The 18,680-nt window shown below is 37.6% G+C and overlaps 1 protein-coding gene across 3 annotated transcripts in view; it reads right to left on the bottom strand.

The window, feature by feature from the left end:
- Positions 1-18,680, bottom strand: part of igsf21a (immunoglobin superfamily, member 21a) — a 346,434-nt gene that overhangs the window by 200,432 nt on the left and 127,322 nt on the right. For all 3 annotated transcript variants that reach the window (XM_073876128.1, XM_055184959.2, XM_055184958.2), the window contains exon 2: positions 6,282-6,394. Coding sequence is in view for 2 of the 3 variants with exons in the window: in XM_055184959.2 (XP_055040934.2) it covers positions 6,282-6,394 (113 nt within the window). In the remaining variant the exon portion in view is untranslated. The remainder of the gene's footprint in view (positions 1-6,281; positions 6,395-18,680) is intronic.

An 18,680-nucleotide genomic window follows, 5' to 3' on the forward strand; every position in this document is an offset into this window, starting at 1 on the left:
ATAGCGCTTTCCACCGAACAGTGAATTTGCATGACACAATTACACAAGGGTTTCTAAAATAGCAGTAAGTGTGGCACGTGGGAGCTCCTCAGTGCACCAAGTACACAAAGTGAGACTGCATAAAGACTCCATCCTAGACTTCTGTTACTATAGCAACCGAGAGCTGGAATTCTCAAACTAGGAATTGGAATGTGCTGCCTTACAGGTGCAATGTTAAGAAACAGTTGCTATTTAGTCCAAGTTCATCCAAATTCATCATCACCGGCAGGTCAAAAAAGTCCCCTGAAGCTGAAACACATATACAGTAAAGCTACATGTAACAAATAAACAAACATGATACAGTCAACACATAACATTTCGTTTCGGTGGTCTAAAGACAGGCATGTTAATCTGCACACTCCTCCACTCCTTAAAGCTGTATTATCTTGCCAGGAGCGAAGTCATTTGCATACTGTAATGGTGTGCTTCAGTGTCAATATTGGTAATGGGATTTATGGAGACGTGGGCTACAAGCTAAGCTTGGGAAATAACCAAAGTGTCCAGAATATCATAGTCGAGTGGAACTCTGAGAATGTGCATATGCAAGTTAAAGGCTGACCTTACTTTGAAACAGAAATTAGGTTTTTGGGATCCTTTTATTCTATAAGAGTCACCTTGGATTTATCTAAGGGTTGTGTGCTGTACGAACTGAATAGAAAATGGGTTTAAAATGATAATTTAAATGCAGAAATTGCTTCCTAAAAATGTAGATGAAGAGCCAACTGATTCACAAAAAAAGATCCTTGTGGACAAACCTGTTACTGTTGTAACAGAGAGCAAACATCTGGCCAGTAGGTGTGAGCCTGCACTTTATCAAGGTATTAAAAGCAAGAGAGAGTTAACCTGGAAAGATCACAGTTAATGCAGACTGGCATTCAACAGGCATTCGAGCGGAAACCCACCGTTAGCAGACGTCACCGTGTAGTCGTCCGTCGGGACGGGACCGAGGGTATCTCTTTATTAGAATGACATAATCAGTACAAGCACAATGTGAGATGAACTGCCAGACATTTCATTGAGAAAAATTCTCCATGGACCTTCCCAGGATTCCAAGCTCTCGCTTGGCTCCAATAGGCTTCAAAGTGAATTCCATATCTATTTTTAGCTTTACCCACAGCACACTATCAAAGCATCAGAGGTTTATCTGTAGTTTGACGTAAGCCGCAGCAATCTACTTCAATGTGGGATTTGGAAACTACATGAACATGTTAATTAAATCCTTTAAAAATTGCAATTTTTCATGTTATGCATTTTACTTATATGTTTCTATTACTTTACATGATAACTTCTAAATTGGTAGTGGTTGGTTGTAAAGGTGGTACTGCAAAGTGGGTGAGCTACACCTTGAATTTCTACATCTGTGCTGGAGTACACTGAAAAAAATGATTTTCAAGAAAAAAAAATCCTAGTATTTTTGTCTTGTCTTCAGCAAAAATATCAAAAAATTCTTGATGAGCAAAACGACCCAAGAAAATAAGTCTAGTTTATAGACCAAAAATATTAAATTTAAGTGATTTTGTGCATAAAACAAGCAAAAAAAAATCTGCCAATGGCAAAACGAGATTTTTTTGCTTACACCATTGGCACTTTTTTTTGCTTGTTTTATGCACAAAATCACTTAAATTTGATATTTTCGGTCTAAAAACTAGACTTATTTTCTTGGGTCGTTTTGCTTATCAAGAAAAAGCATCTTAATTTAAGACTTTTTAGATATTTTTACTGAAAACAAGGCAAAAATACAAATAATTTTTTTCTTGAAATCATTTTTTTGCAGTGTAGATTGAAGAAATGTAACTGAAAAGGGAAGCAAAAGAAAAATATTTTATGGATTTGTGTCTGAACTAATTCTCAAATTAGGAGAATAAAAGTTTAAATTCACTAATTGGTTTCACATTGATTTCAATCTTTGACATGACCTTACTCAGTCTATATGTTAAATACCAAAATTATATTTTTACAGAATATTCTTTACATTATTTAGGATGAACAGTAATCACAAAAAATGATTTTAGAGGGATTTTCACATGCAGGGTCACACTTTCATCATTTTGTAGCATTTGGAATGAGTCACCTGAACCGGCTGACACACTTCAGTGCAATTTAAATAAGACATGCATCAACATTTTCCACGCTTTCAACATTTTAGTTCTTTTCCATCATTGCAAAAAAAAACAACAACTAAGGCATGCAGTTGGGAATATTTAAGTATATTTTATTCATAAAATTTTATGCAGGTAAAAAACTAGTCAATATTTCAATGCATACAGTATCCCACTCATAACCTAATTTGTTGTTGTCATGAAACTGAAGAAGAAATGTCTATTAAAGGGGCAATGTCATGAAAATCTGACTTTTTCCATGTTTAAGTGCTATGGTTGGGTGCCCAGTGCTTCTATCAACCTAGAAAATATGAAAAAGATCAACCCAGTAAATTAGTTTTGGTAAACCATTCTCTACAAGCACATGAAAAAATAGGTTGTTGAAATTTGGCCCCCCTGTTATGTCATAAGGAGCTCTTATTATAATAATACCACCCCTTAATCTGCACAGCACTGGCATTTAGTGCAGAGAAAAGCACAATTGAGTTTTAATTGCAACAAACCACCATCATTGTGATCAGTGTTTGAATTTCATCAGCTCATTTGCATTTTAAAGGACACACCCAAAACGGCACATTTTTGCACACACCTACAAAGTGGCAATTTAAACATGCTATAATAAATTATTGATATGGTGCTTTGAGCTAAAACTTCACATATGTGCTCTGGGGACACCAAAGATTTATTTGACATCTTAAAAAAGTCTTGTGTCATGGCCCCTTTAAGACATTTTTTGCCAGTGCTGGTTAAGGAGGCTCTCTGGAAAATCCTTAATCTCGAACAGGTAAAGAAGCTCCTCACCCCGACAGCAACTCTCCAAAGATTGAAGGTGAAGTCGGACAGTGGTGTGCATAACAATACCTCAGATAGAGCGCGTCAAGATAACAGCGTCCCGGTAATGAACAGCCCACAGCTGCAATCCCCTATTCAAACAGCCTTCGTGTCACACGCCAAGCTTGTGATTAGATACGGTGAATCCCAAAGGTGGATATCAACCCGCGTTACGTTCGAACAGAGGCGAAAATTGAGAAGTCGACAGTTTAGTCAAATAAAAGCCGGAGATTAAAGCAACTTTGGCAGTCAAGCGCAGATAATTGATTTATAATGTATTAGGCCCTGTGATGATCAGCAGTCATAGGAGACGGAGGGTTGGTTCATATTACCACCTTGCGGTTTTGATCAGACGCCAATAGTTGATGTTGACAGCTTCGCCCGCAGAGGCGCTTCCCTTAAATTGCGGCTGTCGATGTGCAAATAGACATTACTTCTTAGCTGCTGATCAGAAAGGCGTGCTTTGCATCGTTCGCATTCATTATCGTGTAAACGTGTCCAGCAAGCTCTGCTTTCGCTGTTTTAACAAGCACTGTGAAGAAGTGCAAAACCAGTGGGCAATAAGCATACTTGTATTCTGTGAAGTCCACATGCAATCAAAACTACTTCTCTAGATTCAATCAATTTGCAGTGGAAACAAGCCACAGCCTTTATTTTTCTCATTCAATATTTTGTTTCATTCAGAAAAAAAAACATTACAATACTGAGGTAAACTCGGTCACAACTTATAGTTCACACACTTTTTAATGCAAAGTCAGGTATTATCAAACTAAAACCAGACTGATCTCATATAAAGTCGTGTTATAGTCAAGCAAAATTTTATCAATTTATTTGTGTCCATTGCATGAAATTCAGCTTTTTACGTGCCTTGAGCACAAATGTATTTTTCGTGACACACAACTTTCTATATTTTCTGTGTGCGTTTCCCGACTTTCTTTTTCGTTTCATTTTATGTATTGTTTTTCTCATTGTTTTTTTTCCTATTTTCTTCCTATTGTCGCTTGGGGTTAGAATCACTTTTTGTTACATTTTTAGACATCCGAACCCAAACCCCAACTCCAGGCGAGAATAGTTTTAAATGCGGAAGAAAAATATGTAGAAACCAATACATAAAAGTTCATCCTAAACCAAACGCCAAATCTAACCCCAAGAGAAAATGATTTAAAAATAGGGAAAAAAAGCAGAAAACAATACATAAAATAACACGAAAAAGAAAGTCGTGCCACCGACATGAGAAACTATTTATAGAAATTTGTGCGACTGTCACAAAAAATACATTTGTGCTCAAGGCACGTAAAAAAGCTGAATTTCGTGCCATGGACACAAATAAATGATACAATTTTGTGTGAATATAACACGACTTTCCATGAGATCATGTTGACTAAAACACACTGAAAATCTTTAAACATTAAAATCACAATGAAATTGTATGGAGCCCCTAAGGGTACATGAAACAAAAATGAAATAAAGTTTAGTTTCGCGTGCTCACTTGAAACTTTCGCATGCTCACGTGAAACTTTCGCGTGCGCACGTGAAATTATCATCTGCGCACGTAAACGCACGATAGTTTCATGTGCACGCGCGATAGTTTCACGTGAGCACGTGAAACTAAACTTAAAACAATTCTGCACATGAAGGTTTCGCGTGAGCACATGAAACTAAATTTTAGATTTTTCTTACTCCAATGTCATCTTAAGGGCTCGGTAAAATTGAAACTAAAACCATAATTTTTTTGTAATATTGTGGTATTTGATTTTTGTCTTATTTTCAGTACAAATAAAAAAATCTTCAAGATGCATTTTCTTACTGAGCAAAATTACCTAAAAAAAAGTCTAGTTTAGTTTTTACACAAAAAATATCAAATTTAAGTGATATTGTGATATTAAGTGAAAAAAATCTTCTAATGGCGTATGAAAAAAAATCTTGAAATAAGTTAACTTTTTTCTTAAACACCTAATTCAAGAAAAATGCATGAAAAATTTTCTTACCCCATTGGCAGATGTTTTTGCTTGTTTTAAGTGCAAATTCACTTAAATTGTAATTTTTTTGTCTAAAAACTAGACATAATTAAGTAATTTTGCTTAAAGAAAATTCATTTAAGTGTTACATTTTAAGATATTTGTACTAAGACAAAAGTAATTTTTTCTGTCTTTACTTCCGGTCATGGAATATGGCAGGTGGGTGGGGCCCAAAAAAAGATCGCAGTGATTAGCAAATAGCAATATGACCCAACTTCCAACGATCCAATCAATTATGGACGAATTCAGGTCAAGCCCTAGCTTTTCACTCGGATATACGTCACAACGGGGAAAATGAGACATTCGCCAATTCCGTTTTATTGTGACTTTAACCTTCATCTGTGGAATAAATATAACCAACCATACAAAGGAGGGACCTCGTATAAACAAACAAGCCTTCTGGAAGTGTCTGGGACTGTCTAAAAGTTCAGTATGATATATGAGTCTGTGACTAATATGTAAAGTGCTATTAATCTCTTTCTGTTCTGTCTGGAAAGGTCAGCATTTGCAAAGACAAGTCTGCAGACAGGAGATGTGTTTGGTTTGAGAACAGAAGGTTGAATCAAAGACAGTGTTTTGCCATTAAACCGATACGGCCTCGACCATCTGTCCGTACATGATTAGATCACGTCTCAGATCTTACCAGCAGTGGGAACGGTGATATTTGACTTCATACAACAGTTAGTTCCGGTTCATGAATCTGATTGAACGATAGGTGAGTGCTGATATAGGACCTGAACAAAACTGGGACGCTTTACTGTTTTGTATTACTCTGATATAGGAAATGCTAGGCAGAACAGAATAGAGGGAAGTATTTTGAGATGGGCTAAAATTGACATTCAATCACAGTATGAAACTTTTTAACAAGCAAATTATTACTACAGTACATCACATGCGCTACAATCTCAATCTTTTGATTAAAGCAGTGCAACATGCTGATTCATTACCATTTCCGAAAACCATTTGTTTTGCGGCGAGCTCACTGCGTAAAGTTTGTTTTCAATAATGCTCACAAAGGGGAGCTTTGCTTGTCATGAATAATTGAAAATATTATAACCTCAATATCTGACGTGATATTGGGCTGATATTAAAGGCTTAAACCTCACAGGACGACAGAATATCACGGGTTACATTTAATAAATAATAAATCAGTCCAAGACTGCAGCTTAGACATTAGGACTGAATGCTTAATGCATTGCGCTGCAATAACGGTTCCAATTTCGCAACCAAAACAGATTATAAACAGCAAATTGACACAAAATCACCATATACACATGCAAAAGCTGTAACTTACCCTGTACCACACGATCTCGCGCAATCTTCCATCTGTCTTAAAGTTGCACTTTAGAGTCACTGTCTCTCCCACAACAACTGGAAGCAATGGCTCTATCGTTACAGTCAAATATCCTGTGGAGGCAAAGACATCAATTTTATTTTAAGACATTGCAAAAGCAAAGCAAGATTTTTGAGCATAGGATTAATAAATCATATTATGGCACAATAAATTGTAAATATTAGTTAACTTCCTAAAGTTAATCGCCTACACAAAATGTTGCTAGGGAAAGACTATCGCTTTAATACAATTAAACCATGTTTGTTTTGTTGAGTCATTAAAAGAACAGCGGTTATTGCAGTCATTGACACATATTTATGTGTATGCGTATTTATCATCATATCACCGGATCCACTTGTATTTTCAACTTCTAAGGTGCTTGAGACAAGATAAAGATATACTCTACTTTCACTTTGTGGCACCCATTTACTTTGAGATATATAGAAGTGAATGCAGTAGTATGAATGTATACTTGTATGCAGGCAAGCAACAAAGTATGAAAGGCCGTGCTGTATCACAAAATAAGTCATGGCTTAAAGGAAAACACCACCATTTTCATTACCTCAACTTAACGGATGAATACATACTTATCTTTTTTCAATGCGTGCACTTAATCTTTGTACAGCGCGTTGTGAAAGTGTTAGCATTTAGCCTAGCCCCATTCATTCCTTAGGATCAAAACAGAGATGAATTTAGAGGCCACCAAACACTTCCATGTTATTCTTATTTTAAGGTCAAGTTCGGTTCTTACACTTAAAGCCCTGTTTTCAGATTGTTTATGATGAAATAGAACAGTTTTGACTGTTTTTGGGAGTTTGTTGTATCACCTCCCACCTCTATAATGGGTTTATAGGTGCACAGGAACAATCCTTCCTAAAATGCATTAAACTTTCGTTTACAAAGACGTGAAACTCACCGAGTGGTCAGGGGTGTTCACTTTTATGCTCACACAAAAATCTCTGCAAAAGATGCTTTCCAACAGGTTTTATCGTAGTTTATGCCAACTCCATTGACTTGTATTAGATGTGCTGTGAGGTACTGTATTACTCCGCGTCGGGAACTTTCTTTGTATTCTTGCAATTGGCAAAGGCGAATTATTGCCACCAACTGGGCTGGAGTGTTTATTATTCAAGCTCTCGACGGAAGAATATACGGGTGTGAGGTGTTTGGGAAAATAGGTCCACAAGTTTACAACGAACAGCAAAACACCTGTTGGAACGCATCTTTTGCAGCGATTTTTGTGTGAACATATCAATGAACACCCCTGACCACTCGGTGAGTTTCACGTCTTTGTAAATGAAAGTTTAATGCATTTTAGGAAGGATTGTTTCAGTGCACCTATACACCCATTATAGAGGTAGGAGGTGAAACAGCAAACACCCGAAAATTCTTGGGGCATATGTCGAAATTTCAGTCAAAACCGTTCTATTTGATCATAAACAATCTGAAAACAGGGCTTTAAGTGTAAAATACTGAACTTGTCCTTTAAAGATTGTTACATGAGTAGTTACACAAGTAAGTATGGGGACACAAAATAAAAATGTGGCGAACTATGATAACTATATTGTATGTCAGAATAGCACTTAGCATTTTGACCTCTGGCGCAGTAATTTGACAAAAGTTTGAGCGAGAGGTGGAGTAATCACGAGTGATGATGTTACTGCATGCCAAGGTCGTAGTGCTGCAAAGGTCGAAGTGCTCTTCCGCCATACAATATTTCTCATTTTATCTGACGAGAAGTTGTGGTTTAAAAGTGGATATTTTTTATTTTTCTTGTCAAAAATGACAATCGTTTCGCTAGATAAGACCCTTATGCCTCGTTTGGGATTGTTTATAGTCCTTTGAAACTCCGTTGAAAAAAACTGTTAAGTGTTGAGTTAAGTATTAAATGTTGGGCTCTATTAAAGTCCATTAAAATGAGAAAAATCCTGCAAATGTTTTCCTCCAAAAAACATAATTTCTTCTCGACTGAACAAAGAAAGACATCAACATTTTGGATGACATGGTGGTGAGTAAATTATCTGGATTTTTCTTTTAAGAAAATGGAATATTCCTTTAAGGTTGCTTAGGGTGCTGTGAATCGTTGGGTGTTTATCGTAAATACATGCAGCTATTGACCAATCAGAATTAAGGATTAGAACTAAACATTTTATAATATCATTTATAAATATTAAATGAAAATCTTCCATCTTTGGGACAAGGGTTTAACAAAAAACAGCTGTCTGTGCTTAAGGCATTTTTTTCTGGATGCATTGTCAAATGGCCAATCTAAAATTGAAATTTATAAAACAATTTAAAATATATCAAGTGGATCAAATATTTGTCAAATTTAATCCACAATGCTCTTTACGATCTCATTCTCACTACACACACACACACACATACTGGGAAGGAGTTTCATTTGCTTCATTAATTATACTTAAGCCGTGGACACTTTCCCATCTGTTTAATTTTGTCTGTGAGTCAGCTTTGCTCCGTCCACCCCACCCCACAAATACACAGACATTCCCACACAACTAACCGTAACACACAAACAGGCAATGACTTCATATACAGACTTAAGATGACCTACATTTCATCATTTATTTCACACAAATGCATTCTCTTTCCTCAGCACACTCAATTTCTAGGTTAACAAAGACGTGTGAAATTGGATTTCTTCCAGTGCGCATTGTTTTCTTGCATCCATTTTCTAATGAAGTTTTCTGACAAATTTCATTTCAAAAGAATCAAATTTTCTTGGAAACAAATGAGGCCTGCCCGCATCGCACCGAGAGCCTAATCCGCATACGTAGATCTCTGGATAATTCCAGATCAACAAAGTTCTTTGTGCTCCTGTTTCAGCGAGCTAATGAGTCTAATTACAAAGTTGATCACATTTCCGACACAGTGAAAAGCACATTTATCAAAATGTTGAGATGCAGACACTGATGACAAATGGAGGAGATTCTGCCTCTTAAGGATAAAGATGGGAATGTCCTGCTCTAGTGAGCACTCTCTCTATCTGCCTAGCAGGTGGCCTGGATTCTACTGACTGCACGGCTTATCCATCTAACTAGTCAATACTGCTCCTACCACAGACAATTTAAACAGTTTTAAGAGATTCAGAACTTTATTTGATTATTTAATTTACTCCATTTCCACCCAGCACGTCCCTAACGCATTCAAACCCCATTAAAAACAGCGATGATAACTGCACGTTTCACATTCATCTCTAACATCACTTCATGAGGAGATATCCAATCGCGTGCTGGGAAATTAAAGCCCCACATAGTGGGGGCCAAATTAAAATAAAACTCCTTAACTCCCCTGCCAATCTGCTCATTTACCTTAAGAGATAAAACATTTAATTGAAGACTATAGACGACAGCAGATTTATTGAGTTTTGATGTGAAATGAGAAACATGGGGTTTTAAAGCTCTCTAGGGTAGTAAATGATTACCGTGAGAATGAAATATCATACGCACAGCTGTATTCACTGCAAACCTGACATGTTCATGCGTGATTAGAGTTCTGACATGCTTATTTAGAATAAAATACCTTTATTTTTACATCTTACTTAACAGCTAATAGTAATGTTACATTAGCTACTTCTGTATAGCTCACTTATAGGTTTGCAGAGTAATAATATATACGCTTTAAAAATTGCTGGATTTTTCAAACCCATGGTGGGAAAAATCACTGCTGGGTTCAATTAACCTAGAAAATTTAAATATTTGACCAAACCATGGGTTAAAATAACCCATAATTTTGGGTTTAAGCCCAGTGTTTGAATTGAGGGGGGGCTGGGGTGGTCCCGGACCTCCTATAAGCATTAAAGGGGACATTTCACAAAGTTTTTTAAAGATATCAAATAAATCTTTGATGATCCCATACTACATATGTACAGTTCTAGCTCAAAATACCATATAGATAATTTATTATAGCATGTTAAAATTGCCACTTTGTAGGTGTGAGCAAAAATGTGCAGTTTTTCGGTGTGTCCTTTAAAATGCAAATGAGTTGATATCTGCACTAAACGGCAGTGCTGTGGTTGGATAGTGCAGATTAAGGGGCCGTATCATCCCCTTCTGACATCACAAGGGGAGCCAAATTTCAATGACCTATTTTTGCACATGCTTGCAGAGAATGGTTTACCAAAACTAAGTAACTGGGTTGATCTTTTTTACATTTTCTAGGTTGATAGAAGCACTGAGACCAAATTATATCACTTTAACATGGAAAAAGTCCGATTTTTATGATATGTCCCCTTTAAGGGTCCCCTGGTTTTTATTACATTTAAAATACTACATGAATTAAAAATCCTCATGCTGTGCTGCCACAAACCGATAATGTATATTATTTGTCCCAATTTCGCATTAAACTAATCCAAAAGATTTCTGTCTGAAATAAATTTAAACTCTCAAGTGCGCCTCACGCTGTTTTCTGGAGGAACTGACAGACAAGTCAGTAGATGTTTCTCAATGTCAAGGAAGGATCCTCTTAAGCCAGAATTTCGAGGATGCTACGTCATCGACATCCGTTGAAGGACTGTTCTAATGTCGAGGATCCTCGGAATTTCAACCAATTTTTCCTTTATTCGAAAAATATTCTATATACAGGAAAGGATGCATATGTGTAGCCCTCACGCTCTTCGCGCTCTGACATCACCCACAATCCTATGCGTCCAGTGCCGAAAGCACACCTTTCATTGACGAAATGACGCAATGACGTGCACTTGCTAGCATGTTCCATTTATGGGTTCTCCGAATGCTAAAGAGGAGCCTCACCTAGCCTCTAAAAGAAGTGACTTGGAATGACCAGTCCTGCCAAGGAAATATTCTTGACGTTGAGAAACACCTAGTGTCTCTCTTTAGTTATTATTTTTAGTAATCTTTAGGGTACACCAAAGCGTTTAAACATGGCCGAAAATGCCAGGCAGACTCTGACTGTGGCCGCTTGCCAGGGTTTTTTCGGCTAAGCGCTTTGGTTGCTATGATACTTTTGCTTTTTTATCAATCGTTGAACGATGCCCCAGTTCACTCCACTACAATTGGACGGCCGAGTGAGAAGTAACATTGTGACGAGCTGAGCGTTTTACCCAAAGTTACAGCGCTAGCTAGGTGCTCAGCGCTGAGTACAGCGCTTCCATTGGATACAATTGAAAACATACGCCAGCCGGACTGAATGCCTTGATGTGCACGCCCCCTTAGGGTTAGGGCTTTTTAAAAATTCTTCTCACTATTATTTCACAGTAATTAAAAAATGGTTAGGGTTTGAGTTAAGGGTAATTTAGGGTTTCTTTGATTAAAATGTTGATCCAGGACCAACACAAAAATTTTAATCCAGGAAAACATCTTACTTTGGGGGGGCTTGGCCTGGGGGTGGCGCTTAGCTACTGTAGGGGACTCCCCATAATCTCTGACATAATTTTAACACTGTTTAAGACACCTAGCATACATGTACATTAATTTAAACCGAACAGTACGTTTTGTCCATATTTATGAAAGCATGGATTGAAACAACCCACCATTTTTTAAAGTGTAGTCTTACACTATTTCCTAAACAGACATGATGCAATATGATTCCTGTGATAGGCAATTTATCTGTCCATACCGAACACAAAAAAGTGACAAGGCACGATGCAATCAATCACAAGCAGAACACAGCCAATAAGAACAGTTTTTCTTTATGCGCACTGCAGCTGAGGAGCAAACACAAACACAGAGACACATCCCTCTGCTTTTTATTGCTTCCTCAAGGGATTTGTTTTATGTTTCTGCTTTTAAACGTCCATGTTTGATGATAATGCACATAACTTTTATTGAATGAAATCTCTGTGTAGGCGGGGCTGTCAGGCGCAGAAATAGAAACTTTTTAAAATAGAATCCTCTGTCGCACGTTGCGGCATCGTGTCTGGTTAGGACACAGTGTTATTGTAGCTCAATTGTAAAGCCTTGTGCATGCAGAGCCAAGGTCACAGGTTCAGTTTCCAGGGAATGCACATATGGATAAAAAGATGCATAGATTGAATGGACTGAATAAAAGCATCCGCTGAATGCATATACACTGTAGCATCTACCCACATAATTAATTTTCTCACTTTTTCCCACATTGCTTTCAGACCAATGCACATTGCTACTTCAATCTATTCAATCATTTTAAGCTTCTTTCGATGTATTTCGCATTTCGCTCAAAACAATTGTTGTCAAATGCTGTCAAGTGTGAGAACATGTGCGTCGCTATCGAATCATTACGCTTCAGAAGGTTGTAAAGAACGTAAAATGATTTCACAGACCAATTGTGTTTTTCAATGATCTGTCCATCTCGGGGTCTTAATTAGCTCTTGTCAGCAAAACAGCTCAATCGGTCAAAGAATCGGCCAGGGCCTTATCACCGCGTCAAACTGACAGAATTGACTTGGCAATTCTGTACATTTATCTCAGTGGACGACAGACCAGCTCGCTCGGAGACTCAAGGGAAATAAGGGGAGAAGGATAAGAACAAATTCCTGCAGATTTGCGACCTCACTTAGTTTCAAAAATCCCAAACTGTGATGGAGGCCGAACCCCAACAAATCACTTCCTCCTAAACTTTACAGGGCCTTTGCCTTCTCGAAATCAAATCATTTTCTTGGGTCCCAAAGCAAGCTCTAGCCAGCACAGCTGGACTGCTGGTGAGAATAAAAAAAAAATCACATGTGTTAACAGCATATGGACTCTATAAATAATGATAGATGTTTTCTCAAGGAGACTGATTTAGATCATTTTCTATTTCACACGTGCTAATGAGAACAAAAACATATGGCTAGGCGGCTTGTCTCTTTACATTTTATAATTCCCAAAGCATAATTATACATTGCAACTTTCCCAATCTATGAAATATTAAGTATTCACTGGAAGCATCTGGATGGACTAAAGTTAACTCAGTTCATGCAAATGTCCTTGCTGAACGTGAAATATGTTAAACAAGCTTTCACATTGTTGCAGAATAAGAGTCACAATTTATGCAAAACTGAGGCTTGCGAGGCTAATTTAAAGAGCAGAACTGCAGCTGTGAATTTATTTGCGACAAAAATTACCACACATGAATAAGAAAAGATGACAAAATTCAGGGATTAACTATAAACATTTAGGGGTGGTTTCCCGGACAGGGATTGGCTTAATCCAGGACTAGGCCTTAGTTTAATTAGGAAATATAACTAGTTTTAACAAACATGCCTTACTAAAAACATTACTTGTGTGCATTTTGAGGCAAAACAAAGGGCACTGATGTATTTGAAGATATGTCAGTGCAAGTTGTTTTCAGTTTGGACAGCTCTTAAAAATGTTTCAGTCTAGGACTAGTCTAATCCCTGTCTGGGAAACCACTCCTTAAAGCAATAGTCCATTTTCTAAAAAAAATCCAGATAATTTACTCACCATCATGTCATCCAAAATGTTGATGTCTTTCTTTGTTCAGTCGGGAAGAAATTATGTTTTTTGGGGAAAACATTGCAGGATTTTTCTCATTTTAGTTGACTTTAATAGAGCCCAACACTTAATACTTAACATCTAATAGGTTTTTTCAACGGAGTTTCGGGGGACTATAAACGATCCCAAGCGAGGCATTGGGGTCTTGTCTAGCAAAACGATTGTCATTTTTGACAAGAAAAATAAAAAATATGCACTTTTAAACCATAACTTCTTGTCTTCTCCGGTCCTGTGATACGCCAGCGCAACCTAACTTAAATGCGTGGTGACGTAGGGAGGTCATGTGTTACATATATGAAACGCACATTTGTGGACCATTTTATACAATAAACTGACACAAACACATTAATTAGTATCATTCCACATAAAACAACGTCAGAACGGTCCTCTTTCTCCACACCCGTAAACACTGGGGCGGAGTTTCGCGTTCGTCCTCTGTGACCTCTTGACGTCATGACGTATTGCGTGAGGTCACGCTGGCGTATCACAGGACCGGGGAAGACGAGAAGTTGTGGTTTAAAAGTGCTTTTTTTTTCTTGTCAAAAATGACAATCATTTTGCTAGATAAGACCCTTATGCCTCGTTTGGGATTGTTTATAGTCCTTTGAAACTCAGTTGAAAAAAACTGTTAAGTGTTGAGTTAAGTATTAAGTATTAAAGTCCATTAAAATGAGAAAAATCCCGGAATGTTTTCCTCAAAAAACATAATTTCTTCTGGACTGAACTAAGAAAGACATCAACATTTTGGATGACATGGTGGTGAGTAAATTATCTGGAATTTTCTTTTAAGAAAACGAACTATTCCTTTAAGGTCTAACTAAAGTCCAGACCTAGTGTCTATATGATCCTATGATGTCTGGTTCAACACAATAAGATGGTCTGCCAATGCATACTATTCTCTTTCAGGTCTAGCCGCACCAGGCGCTGTTAAAGAAACTTAATTTAATCATCACGCTCCAGGGATCTTTATGCCGAAGGAGATTTGAATGGATAAGCCTCAAGAGCTACAGGTCATTAAAAGGAGTTGAAGCGCTCGCATAAAATCCTTTCCACTTAGCACCATACAGTACATCCATAAAGAGCTTTGAAAGGCTACATCAGGAAAAATTAGTACGAGACGAGTATATGTTCATATGTGCTATTTTTTTTTAAATGTCAAACGATTACGTCGGGTAAAAATAAGCTACATAAAGAGCTAGAAAATCATCACTTTTAAAAAAGAAAAAAGACTGGACCACTTTTGTTTGGTGCTAATAATTGTATGTGAATCACTAGTTTATTTCACATGCTTACCTTTACAGTCTTATAGACATTTTTAATTAATATATTTTGTTCATCAAAATCACCTTGACTGTGTCATATAACACTGAATAGTAGTCTTTTCTATTTATTTTACATTTATGCATTTGGCATTTATCCGAAGCAACATGCGGTGCATTCAAGCCGTACATTTTATCAGTATGTGTGTTCGCAGACCTTACAACCCATGACCTTGGTGTTGAAAGCGGCATGCACTACAAACTAAGATACAGGATAAGTGTTATCTTGAAACAAATTCTTAACTCATACCAGCGATTTAATAGACTCCTTAAATTTTAAACATTCAAATTAATCAATACGGTAAATGAGAATCACTTCTGTTCTCTTGCTTTGTCCAATTTTTGTATTGTTAATTGTTCCTCTTTGAAATTTAAATGGGACACGTGTTTAAAAAACACCATGATTGATGCTACCGTGCTATCTCTTTAGCGACCAGTTGTGCATGCCATTGTGTTTGCATGCTAAATTTCAAGCAGGATGGTGCGATATTGTGTGACTTACTGATATGAAAAGAGCTGTGAGCAGTGGATTTTAAAACAGCTCATTACATGGACTCTGCACTCGGGCCGGGGCAGTACATATTTCAATACTTCCAACTAATGTCCAAGCCAGACTGACTACTGCAGTAAATTTCCGTACTCATAAACCTTCATATTAAAAAACTCAAAATTGTAATCATACTGGGATCCATCACAACAGTACTCTCACCTTATTGAAATGGTTTCAAGGGACACACTGTGTTTCAATACCGGTCCACGTGGGAGAACGGTCAGGTTCGGCTAAGCCCCGAAGCCGGTGCTAACGCTAGCTTAAGGAAAGACCACGGCTGGATTACACAGTTACATGGAGTGATGATGATTGGGTTGGCCTAAAACTTCACTTCGCTATTGACGTAACCGCTAACAACACGGGCGGTTCAATTTCTAGTCGGCTGCTACGCATTACATCATGCGCATCAGCCTACGACTTAACTGTAATTTAATCAACCTCAAAACGCCATCCAGCAGAAACACCATCAGTCATTCTTGTGCCAGGAATTTTCCTCAATATGATTTGTGCTCATATTTGCCATTGTCAGGTGGAAAATGTAAAGTAATGACCCGGGTTCAATGTGAGTTGAGCTTCATAAACAACATTTGTGGCATAACACTGGAAATGCATCTGAAACGGCATACCGTGAGAGTAAGTACTGAATTAGATGGGTTGTGTAAATGAAATTTCGGACATAGTACATCTGCCATGTTGATACACCATGTGACATTCGTCACAAAAAAAACAAAACAAGGTGAGCCGTTACTTGGTTGTTAATGTGCACCTATGGTCCATTTCATGATTTAAAATTTCCTTTGGTCTGTAAGTGTGTATTAGTACATGTTTACAATATGCAACAATATACAACAAGTTATCATCTCCAACGTAAATTTATTTTCTTGGACTACTTGTTTTTAGCGATGGAATAGGTGCTCTTTAAACAAGCGCAGTTTAACCAGTTTTAAAGCCGCATTACACCTTTTCATAATTTTTTATATATCGACGGCTCTCCTTCTTCATCGTTGGGTGATTCCTCTCGCAGGGGCTCATGGATCGAATGCCCACTTGGCTAAAGTAGTACAGTAGGTCATCTGGGTACTTTTCCACTAGTTTTTCGAACACTATGAATTCGCATATACTCGCCTTGTCTACTGATTTCTGCCTACTATATGGTATAGAAGTAGACAATTTTGGATGCAACGTTATTTTTATTACTTACTATACTGTATGTTGCTGTAAGCAATATGTATTTGAATGTTTATCACTTGGCTCCATTAAAGGGATAGTTCGGCCAAAAATGATATTAAACCCATGATTTACTCACCCCGAAGCCGTCCGAGATGCATATGTCCATCATTTTTCAGACGATGACATTTTCAGTTCTTTTAGAAAATGTTGTAGATCTTTCAGTTAATCAAATGTGAAGTTATGGGGTCCATGACCTTCAAGTCCAAAAAATGTGCATCCATCCTTCACAAAATAAATCCAAACGGCCCCACAATGACAAACAAAGGCCCTCTGAGGGCAATCCACGCAGCTCCGCCGTAGAAATATGCACACCCAAAACTCCATAAACGAAAACAACTCGCATCCGGTAACGCCGCCATCCTAGTCGCGTCCGCATTCAAGAGCTTTACGCAGCGTACGGAGGTTTCTCTGCTGATGCTCTGTGCCTCCGCCCTCCGAATTTGTCATACGTCACTAAGAAAAGTGCGTACACTACGCTAATACTCTCTCCTGAATACAGAGGAGTCTAAGATGGCGGCGCTACTGGAATGTAGTTATTTTCTTTTATTAAGATTTAAATATGGATATTTCTACAACAACACTGCGCGGATTACCCTTAGAAGACCTTTATTTATCATCCTGGAGCCGTTTGGATTTATTTTGTGAAGGACGGATGCACATTTTTTGGACTTGAAGGTCGTGGACCCCATAACTTCACATTTAATTAACTGAAAGATCTAAAACATTTTCTAAAATATCTGAAAATGCGTTTGTCTGAAAAATGATGGACATATGCATCTCGGACAGCTTAGGGGTGAGTAAATCATGGGTTTAATATCATTTTTGGCCGAACTATCCCTTTAACTTTCATTGAAAGATATCTACTGTAACCACTGCACAAACTGAAGCAAGTCATCATCATTTTCTGTGGTAATCAATCAAGCTTAACCTCATTAAAGCCACTATATTTCTTCTATTGAAATACTAATGAGTCTAATAGCAAAGGCTGCTGAGAACCGGAGAGCGTTCTTCATAGCACAAGGTGCTGCATTGATCAAACTTAAAAGGATGCATTCAATGTTAAGCTCAGGGCCACATGGCATTCAGAAAGTTAAAGATATGATTTAAAACAAAACTATTCTGTGCACATTTCTCCTTGCACATCCCTCATAAACCATGTCCATATCATCAGAGAGGTTATACCTTCACACCTGATTTGCACTAGACAGCTCTGTCCAACTTACTCTGACAGATGACTGGGTCTTTCCAATGTTCAGAATCAATCCTTCTGATGTCAACAAACTGTAAACAGAAAACCCTTGCATAACTCAAATAAGTGTCTGCTGCCAGTCTGAGAGAAAATTCCCATGGGTGGCAGCATTCTGCTTGTCATTGTGAAGTTGAGGGACAGATGCGATCATTGGAATCTAAATAAAACAAACTTGCCAAAATGTAATCAGCTGTTGATGGTCACCATCATGACCGCTTTCAGTGTTTCGGGTTTGTTCCAAGCAACAATCACATAATAACCATGATCATGCTCAAGCTCATTATCACCATGGTGATGGATCTTAAAGACCAATGAAATGTGTTGATGAGTGCAGATTTTTATGCTGCTGACAGACTGAAACAGAACCAACTTTCATACTTTCGAATTTTAAATGGATTTTTCATTACATTTTACATTTACCGTATGCATTTGGCAGAAGACTAACAGTGCATTCAAGCCATAAATTACAAAAACTGTATTTTTCTTTAGGAATATTGTGGGTTTTTTTTTTTTTTACAAAAAGACGTATCTGTGAGCTTCGCTATTTGTTCTCAATGTTCT

This window comes from Misgurnus anguillicaudatus, chromosome 14, assembly GCF_027580225.2.
Source record: "Misgurnus anguillicaudatus chromosome 14, ASM2758022v2, whole genome shotgun sequence".
NCBI classification, from domain to species: Eukaryota; Metazoa; Chordata; class Actinopteri; order Cypriniformes; family Cobitidae; genus Misgurnus; species Misgurnus anguillicaudatus.